Raw genomic sequence first — 9,443 nt, 5'->3', positions numbered from 1 at the left:
TTCGCAGGGCGGGTTGGAGCACACCCTCTGCGCGCTGGAGCTCGTCTGGCCCGTGCTCATGTTGGAGGACGACTGGGTGGATGTGTTGGTGGTACCCGTCACGTGGGTCTCGCAGGGCGGGTTGGAGCAAACCTTCTGGACTCCCCCCATGCTGCTGGACGCTGTGGTGGCCGTGTTGGTCGTCCCGGTTTCGTGGGTCTCGCACGGCGGGTTGGAGCACATGCGTGGCGTCGACATGTTTGATGAAGCCGTTGTGGCTGTGTTTGTTGTGCCCGTTTCGTGCGTCTCACAGGGCGGGTTGGAGCACACTTGTCCTGCTCCCATCGCAGCGGAGGCGGTGGTGGCCGTGTTGGTGGTGCCGGTCTCATGGGTCTCGCAGGGCGGGTTGGAGCACACGGTGCCTGAGCCATCGCCAGACGCTCCGGCTTCAGAGGAGCTGGGCTGCTCGGAGGTGGGTGAAGCCAGGATGGACACTGGTAGGTCCTGCACTGGCTGAGCTTCAACACCGCTGGGAGTTGTGATCAGAGTCACCTGGGTGGGCTGGTTCTGGGCCGAAGAGACAGTAAAGATAAGTTCTAAGAGTCCCACAGCATGTTTCATACTCAATTAGGAAATATTATTACAGGTTCATACACTTTTTCACCAAAAAAAATTACTCTTCTCAGCGGAACCACTGAAGATGGTTTATTTGAACATGGAACAGGAAAATAAGGTCTGCATATGAAACATGTTGGTCCTATCTAAAACAAATCAAATAGTAGGCTTACTAGCTTCTACACGCTAAAGCCACTAAAATATCTCACCAGCAAAATACCTCGACAGTTAAATGCCATTTTACGTTTCATTACTATACGATACAGTATTTATTATCATTATAGTATTACTATTTCGGCGATTAGATCAAATATAAATTATATTTGATGCAACTTTAATTACATTTCCATGACTTTTCCAAAACTTTGGGAAAAATATTGTTTTCCATAACTTTTCCAGGGCCTGGAATTTGCATTTTGAATTTCCATGACTTTTCCAGGTTTTCAATGACCGTACGAGTCCTGTGTAACAGAGTATTCCTACACTCTGGTACTTCTACTTTTACTAAAGTACAAGATCTGAGTACTTCTCCCACCTCAGATTTGTAATATGACAGGTGTATTTCTGGGATAATGTTGTAGAGGCATTGGAGGAATGTAGTCTTTATCTGTGACTAAGTTACATCATTGGTTGAGTTGAGTAAGAACATTGCACCATTAGCTGTTGCTCTGTCATAATATTTAGGTGCAACAGTGTTTCAGCTGGTAACTAGTGTCCACAATCAATCAGCTGATCCACTTCCTCAATACACACCCGGGTGTTCTTTTTCTGTAGGCCAGTCAAATGTTTGATTTTATCCATCAATGTTTCAAACATGATCAAATCTTGTAGTCGTAAGGGGTAAACGCAGTTTGGTGAATATGTAATCATTTTAATAAATGGAATATGTGAAAAGATAAGTATAGTGTAGGTGTAGCTGTGTAGTTAGTTGCAGAGAGGGGTTGCTGTGGCCCAGGGGTATGTGGGCATCTACCAAAGGGAGGCTCAGTGGTTCGACCCTCAGTCCGTGCAGTCAACATGTGAAAGAGTCTTTGGGAAAGATACTTAAACCCCCGTGTTGTAGGCATTTCTACGGTATAGAATGGTATACAGTACAGTATACAGTGTGTTTAAGTCGAATAAAAGCGTCAGTTAAATTACATTTAATGTGTTGACAAGCAGATGACAAATGTTCAGTTCAATTGTCAGCAAAGTTATCCAGAAGAAACACTCTTCATAAAAATCTTATATAAAATGTGCTAATCCTCCCTTGCCATACAACATGTGACAAACTAAGGGAGTTGCTATTGGTTTGAGTGACCATGTTATTAATCATCATGATATTTGGGGCCTTCTGGTTGGGGGCAGTATGACACTGCTAGACCATATAAACCTTGGAAGCACTAAACCCCATAATAACCAGATGCCTGCGGGGGTTCTTTCTGTGAGTGTGTGTATGCATGGCTGTCCTACCCAGCTTTGGCCACACTGATAGACTGCTGCTCCATAGCCTCGTGGATGCTGATGCGGTCATGTTCCTTGATGCTGTTGAACTCATCGATGCAGCACAAACCTCCGTCTGACAGCACCAGGGCTCCAGCTTCCAGGTGCCATTCTCCTCCATCCTTCACCGCTGCCACTGTCAGTCCTGGTAGTGTCAACACATTCAGTCAATCCAGGTATACATGTCAGGAATAATGTCACAGCTGGATCTGGAAAAACTCCATGCTTTTATCTTCAGTAGACTCGACTACTGTAATGGTGTCTTTACAGGTATCACTAAAAATGATATTAGAACGCGGCTGCTCGAGTCTTCACTGACACTAAGAAAGTGGATCACATCACTCCAGTTCTGAAGTCTTTACACTGGCTTCCTGTCTGTCAAATAATTCATTTCAAAATACTGCTGCTGGTTTAGAAAGCATTGAAAGGTTTAGGCCCAAAATACAATTCTGCTTTTCTGTATTAGCTTGTTTTATGTTTATTGTATTCTCTTTGCCTTTTAATGACTGATTTTAAATGCCTTTTTATAATGTGTTTCCGCTGCACTATTTCTTAATGCTTTTTATGTCTTTCATTTTTGTAAAGCTCTTTGAATTGCCTAGTGTTGAAAGTGGCTATAAACAAACTTGTCTTGTCCTTCATGAAATGAAGATTGGTTTGTATTTTAACTTGTAAAACTCTTTATGTTATAATATCAGATCTCGATGACACATTCTTGATTAATAGTTAATATGAGACACTGAAAACCAACCTGCACTTGTTGATCCAATGCCAGCAGTGAGCACGGAGCGAGGCATGATCTTAGCGGCGTACTTCAGGAACTGAGACTTCCCTGTACCGGGGTCGCCCACCAGCAACAAGTGACACTCCCCTGGAGACCAGATCAACTCATTTTACAATGACTAAAACCAACTTACAGCAAATACATTTTCAAACACAATTTCCATATTGTCATGGCCAGGGGTTGTCATTTGTTGTTTCTTATTGGTTGTCAGTCTCCGGGGGGCATATCTTATCTGATACGAGCCTGAGAGAGGATTCTCCCAAAATAGCTGTATACGCCATGTTTTTTTTAGTCCACACAGTGTACACCCCACACAGTGTACACCCCACACAGTGATTGGGTTTGATCCTTAGAGTAGATCTAATTAGCTGCTGAGCTAACCAACTAAGCTGAATGCTAGCATAGGCTGATCTCAAGATTTACAAAGGGTTACATTCAATGTATATTAGTTAGTCTGTATCAGTTACATAGCCCAACGGTTACTTACTTCATTTGAAAACCTGTGAAGAAAAAATATGTAATATTTGCACATATTTGCTTGTAATTGTGTAACGTGTTAAGTGTTTTTTGTTTGAATTCATTTTAACTGACTCAGCGTTTAAAGCACGGTGTACAGTCGTTTCCAGAAGATAACAATAATTCTATAATAATTAATGAATACAGAAATGAATTACATTTGTGCTTTTTCATTTTACTATTGTATCATCAAAACAAACTGGCTTTAAAAGTGTTAAAATTGTGAAATTGAATAAAAGTGTGATAGTTGTTATCAGGATTTAAGTTTGTTAAAATATTAACTTAGTGAAGATAATATTAATTAAGTCAGTTTTTTAAAACAGACATTTGTCCTCTTCCATCAGATAAACCTTTATCCCCTTGTTAAGGGGTACAGAAGGGTTCATGTCAACAGGAAAGAATAGGGGTACCTCTGATCTTTGTTCCAGAAGAATCTATCCTCTGCACACCGCCAGCCAACACCATGGCAACCGCCAGCTTAATCACGTACATGCCAAACACCTGCGGGCACAGACTCAACAAGACCTGATTCCTTCCTACAGAGAGAAAACAGAGAATAACATTTCATATAAGTGAACAAATTAAAATAATAGCTGTAGAGTGTAGACTTTTGAGGGGTATGAGCCACGTTCTTTATTACCGGCTATGGGATCATGTTGGTAGTTTTCCCAGAAGTCTTCAAACTCTTTGTGAACATCCTTCATGAGCAGAGCATTGGATGCCTGCTGGTTGTTCACCTCGATGTTGTTAGCTTTGAGCACCAGCTCCACATCACAACGGGCCGCATCATAGAAGGGCTTCCAGCGCTGACACATCACCCCGTAAACCGTCACATCGTCTCCTGAGAGCCACACAGCACACAGTTACTGACCAGAGCTGGGAGAAGTACCCATATGTTATACTTAAGTAAAAGTAGAAGTACTAGAGTGTTCTGAATACTCTATTATAAGTAAAAGTTCAGCATTTAAAATGTTACTCAAGTAAACGTATAGGCATCAAAATATACTTAAAATACCAAAAGTACTCAATTTGCAGATTGGCCCATTTCAAAAGTATATGTATTATATGTTTTAATATTCAAAATGTAGTCATATTAATGAAGAAGAGTGTAAACCTATGTACGAGAATGTTCTCTTTGGGATCACTGTCAGGTATTTGGCGAGGTGATTGTGAATTTGGCTGGCAGAGAACTCACAGCTCCATCGTTTCACTTTTGATAACTGGACTTATAACTTACAGCTGGACTTTTCATCACCCTGTACATTCTAAATTTATATTTAATTTCATGTGCCTTTCCTTGTTCACTTAATGCATATACTATCCTATTTTTATATGGTGTTAGCTGTCATTTGGCCCTTCTTAGTGTTTATTTGTCAGACAATACATTTCTATCTTTCAGGGTCATCTTTCAAGATCTTTTAAACTATGTGTAATGCCTTGTTTTAACATGCTGTAACAAGAACATTTCCCAATTTGGGATTAATAAAGTATATCTTATCTTATATTCATTTCCACACGGCCCCAAGGCTGTTTAGAGGAGCTGGTATTATGTGTCATCTGTCAAACTTTATTTACAGTGTTCACATTATTTACAGTCCTTACCAGATTTACAACTGTCTACAAGGTCATCCTCCAGAACCACCACCACGGACCGAGGGATACTGCCCACCGACAGCCTCTGCACCTGTAGCGATGTTGGGGGGGGGATTAAAATCCAAAGACACTGCAAATGATTGAGATGAAAGAAAAAGCAGTAACATGTGAATCTGTCCTACCTGCTCTTGGATCTTGATCTCCTGGAAGTCCCTGCATACGGCCGGCTCTGACCCTCCGGACAGACAGGTGAATTTGAACGATTCACATCCATCAGGACTGGGACAGGCCGACGGCGGCACAAAGGTGTAGAACTGGTCAAAATCTGCCTGCGCCGTGAAGACGTGGCGACACTTGGAGCACATGTAATCACGCTCGTACTCAAGAACCTTTGAAAAGAGGGGGACGGATTTTTGTGAGCTCAAACAAGTGTGTGTGTGTGTGTGTGTGTGTGTGTGTGTGTGTGTGTGTGTGTGTGTGTGTGTGTGTGTGCATGTGTGTGTGTGTGTGTAAGTAACAACAACCGTTAGGAAGCGATATTATTGAATAAAAAAATGAATAAAGCACACATTTCGGCTATTTTAAATTATAGTTTAGAGTGCAGTTTACCACATCCGCTTCTTTATTCACAAAAGATACATACACTATGTCAGTAAATAAATACCCCACTGGTGAATGTCCAAAGCTTCTATGTGTCATAACAACAGTGGTTACTAACAAGCGACTAAATGAGACTGCCCTCACACTGAACATTAGCCACCTTTAGCTTAGCGGTGGTGATGCGCAGCCATGCCAACGCGCCGTTAGCTTTTGACTTCTGTTGATTACATTTACGCTTGAAAAATCACAAAGTGGTGTTGATATGTGGAGATTATCCTGCTGTACAAAACATGACGTCATCACTGCACCACTTGATTACAGCAACTTGGTGAAATCTGAAGATGTGCCATGCTGTTACCTTGGCAACACTGGTGCGTATGACAGTCCCAGTGACAGACAGAAAGTGTCCCACGTCTCTAGACCTGGGAATAGTGTCTCTGGTCAGCTCTGGACACACTGGCAGACCTGGAACACGTAGCAGAGTCAAAGAATAACAGAAAGGTTTCATTAACTCATTCAACAGGAACATCTGAATTTAACACTATGACATTTCTAAAAACACTAACAGGCGTTTGTTAGGCATGTTTCAATCTTATTCTTGTTGCTGCTTAAACACCTGAATTTCGCTACGGGATCAATAAAGGTTTATCTTATCTTATCCATGTAAAGATTCAAACGTGCCCCTGAGACAATGTTTAAAAAATGCGATAAATACTTAGCCAAGTTAGTTATTAAATAATTTCCATATTCTCATTTTAAATTATTTTAGGCTTTTGAAGGACTTATTTTGGTGAGCTCATGCTTGTGTTTTATTTTATTTATTTTTCAACTAATGTTATATTAATACAGACAATTTAACAAAAAGATTACAAGAATACAAAGTTAGTTTGAGGTTGAAAAGCAGAAATACAGCTTATAATGAATAACCCCTTCTTTGAGTTATCCAATTTCATTGTTTTTGGTCAAAGGCCTCAAATATTATAGCAAAATAATGACAAAAGTAATGGTAAAGAACTTTTAAAAAGTAAAAATGTTTTATTAATTTGTCAGCAATCATCTAATCGTGAATAATCTGTGTTAATGCAGTTTTGGGCTTTAATGCACGTTTCCATTTCAAAGCATGATGCTATACCCGCAACACCAACAGTAAACAGCTAGTCATTTCTAGTCTGCAACAAAGTACACTGCATAGGAATACATTATTTCGCCACAGACTGAAAATGAAGGTCAGAAGAGAGGAGAAAGTCATAGTATGTGATACTCTGCTAGCTCTGAACACGTGAACATGATTCCGGGCAGTGTGTGACCTGTGATGCGGGCGTGAAGAGTGTGTGTCATTCCCTCTTTGACTCGCTGCTTTGGAGAGGCTCTCTCTGATAACTCCACGGCTGTTTTTTGCAGCACTTTATCAAATATAGCCAGGACATCATTGGGATAGGCGTTGAAATAATCCCCAACCTGAGGTTTAATAGAGGGTGAGAAAGAAATGACCAAACTACAAAACATAGATTTTACATATATTTGTACATTTCATAGTGTTACGCAAACACTTCTCGATTTTGAACACAGTAGATTGTATTTGAATTGTGCTTACATTACCTCCATATTGGCTTCAAACAAAGTCATGGCGTTAACAACCACAGCGCGATGGGTCTCTTCATCAGAGTCAGCGAGTAGGTGGAGGATGTCGCCATGGTGATGCTCTGTCAGGTAGCTTTCAAACACTCGGCCAATCAGGGCTTCCTGATCCGGGCTTATCAACATAGTGACGTAACGTGATGTGAAACCTGGAAAATAGTCATGAGCAATGTAATGGTCAAGGTGTGACATTTGTGTTCCCCGTGGACATACAAATCTTAAAAATGCTTAACAAAGTTCATAACAAATTAATTAATCTTATAAATATGTACATGTCTATTCAACAATAAGATAACTGTGCATGGACTCTACAGCAGGGCTTTCATTGGAAATCAATACAACAATTGTCTGGCAGGAATTTCCTTTTATTATATTAATATACACTCTCCGGCCACTTTATTGGGTAAACCTTGCTACCAGGTTGGACATGGTAAGTTTGAGGCCTTTCGCCCAGAGAACTGGTGGATAGTTTCTCTTTTTCTGACTCTGTAAACCCTAGAGATGGTTGTGGGTGAAGATCGCAGTAGATCAGCAGTTTCTGAAATACTCAGACCAGCCCATCTGGCACCAACAACCATGCCACGTTCAAAGTCACTAAAATCACCTTTCTTCCCCATTCTGATGCTCTCTTTGAACTTCACCAGGTCATCTTAACCATGGGTGTTTCTCAATGTCGAGTACGCTTGCTTGGTAGCGAGCATCTTGCTTCAGAAGCTAGGCAAGAATCCTTCCTGGCATTCGGAAAACGAAGAGTGGAACAGGCTAGCAAGTGTGCAGGTGTGCGTCATATGAGAGGCCCCGCCTTACATTTTCCGCCACAGATTTGGGGTCCGTGCGCAATGCATTGTGGGGATTTTAAGACCGCAGAGTCTACACACCATGGTCTACACATGTGCAGCCTCTAAATTTATCGCTACGAAGTATGCCGGGCTCGGTAGAATTCCAAGTATGCTGGCCATTGGAACAGTCCTTCGGCGGCACTCGATGACGTAGTATGCTTGAAATAGTGGCTCTGCTCTGGAGCAGCTTTGCTCGACATTGAGAAACACCCCATGTCTACATGCCTAAATGCATTGAGTTGCTGGCATGTGATTGGCAGATTAGATATTTGCGTTAAGGAGCAGTTAGGTGTACCTAATAAAGTGAGTGTAGATTTTTCTGTTTTATTTCTAGATATATATTAGGAAGATGTTTTACCAAAACAATATTTTAAAATATGGAAAACGTTTTCAAGAGACCACATTAACGTCTCGATTCATTTTTTTCAAATCAAACCAAAATACCAATTTCCAAAGACATTCGGTTAACTAAGAAAGAAAAAGCAACACATCCTCTCATTGCTGAAAGTGGTGAAAGTGAATCTGCTGCATTTTTGCTCGAAAATAAAAAAGTATTGTTTTTTTGCCATCAATTTACTGACTTTAGATGTTAGTTAAGAAAATATGATCAAAAACTACCCAATAAAAACGCTATGTCAGTGTTATTCAATAATATATTAGAATGACGTATGCTTACAATAGACAACACTTTGATTGTTATGGAGTATTTATACTTGGTACTCTAACAATAAAGCATGAGTGATTTGACAATCCCTCTCTGGCATATGACACCGAGCATACAGTTTAAAGAATGAACATAACATTGCTCACTGCATAACAATAACATGTTCGATTTATTAACAGCTGTTGTTAATCAATGTGAATACATTTTTTAATCACACAGCGATGTGTGTTTCTAAGTACAGAAGTTGGAAAAGTACTCAGATCTTGTAGAACTACCAGAGTGTAGGAATACTATGTTACAAGTCAAAGTCCGGCATTCAAAATGTTACTAAAGTAAAAGTAGAAGAGTATTATCATCAACATATACTTAAAGTACCAAAAGTAGTCATTGTGCAGATTGGCCCATTTCAGAATAATATATATGATATTTTTTATAATGATTGATCATGAAAGTGTTCTCAAAGCTGGTAAAGGTGCAGCTAGTTTGAATGACTTTTTATACTGCAGGGTAGCTTGTGAATTTACTCCAGGTGGAACTAAAGTCTGATTTAACACTTGATTATATTTCACATCATTCATCCACATCTGTAAAGTAACTAAAGGTATTAAATAAATGTAGTGAAGTAAAAGTACAATATTTACCTCTGAACTGTAGAGGAGAAGAAGTACAACGTAGCAAACATGAAAATACTCAAGTAAAGTACATTATCTAAAATGTTTACTTTTTTTTTTTG

General features: G+C 40.1%; 1 protein-coding gene across 1 annotated transcript in view; it reads right to left on the bottom strand.

Annotated features, from left to right (window-relative positions):
• Positions 1 to 2,042: 2,042 nt before the first annotated feature.
• The window catches only part of LOC104959201 (DNA helicase MCM9), a 7,785-nt gene continuing 384 nt past the window's right edge, over positions 2,043 to 9,443 (bottom strand). The window contains exons 2-10 of the mRNA XM_010787068.1: positions 7,169 to 7,356; positions 6,877 to 7,027; positions 5,928 to 6,034; positions 5,152 to 5,358; positions 4,979 to 5,060; positions 4,017 to 4,217; positions 3,787 to 3,912; positions 2,828 to 2,947; positions 2,043 to 2,221 (exon numbers count right to left, since the gene is read on the bottom strand). Of these exons, the coding sequence (XP_010785370.1) occupies positions 2,043 to 2,221; positions 2,828 to 2,947; positions 3,787 to 3,912; positions 4,017 to 4,217; positions 4,979 to 5,060; positions 5,152 to 5,358; positions 5,928 to 6,034; positions 6,877 to 7,027; positions 7,169 to 7,333 (1,338 nt within the window). The 5' untranslated portion in view covers positions 7,334 to 7,356. The remainder of the gene's footprint in view (positions 2,222 to 2,827; positions 2,948 to 3,786; positions 3,913 to 4,016; positions 4,218 to 4,978; positions 5,061 to 5,151; positions 5,359 to 5,927; positions 6,035 to 6,876; positions 7,028 to 7,168; positions 7,357 to 9,443) is intronic.

The sequence above is a fragment of the Notothenia coriiceps genome, unplaced genomic scaffold (assembly GCF_000735185.1).
Source record: "Notothenia coriiceps isolate Sejong01 unplaced genomic scaffold, NC01 NC01_scaffold00030004, whole genome shotgun sequence".
Taxonomy (NCBI): domain Eukaryota; kingdom Metazoa; phylum Chordata; class Actinopteri; order Perciformes; family Nototheniidae; genus Notothenia; species Notothenia coriiceps.
The sequence above is the reverse complement of the archived record's forward strand: the minus strand, read 5'-3'. Positions and strand labels throughout refer to the sequence as shown.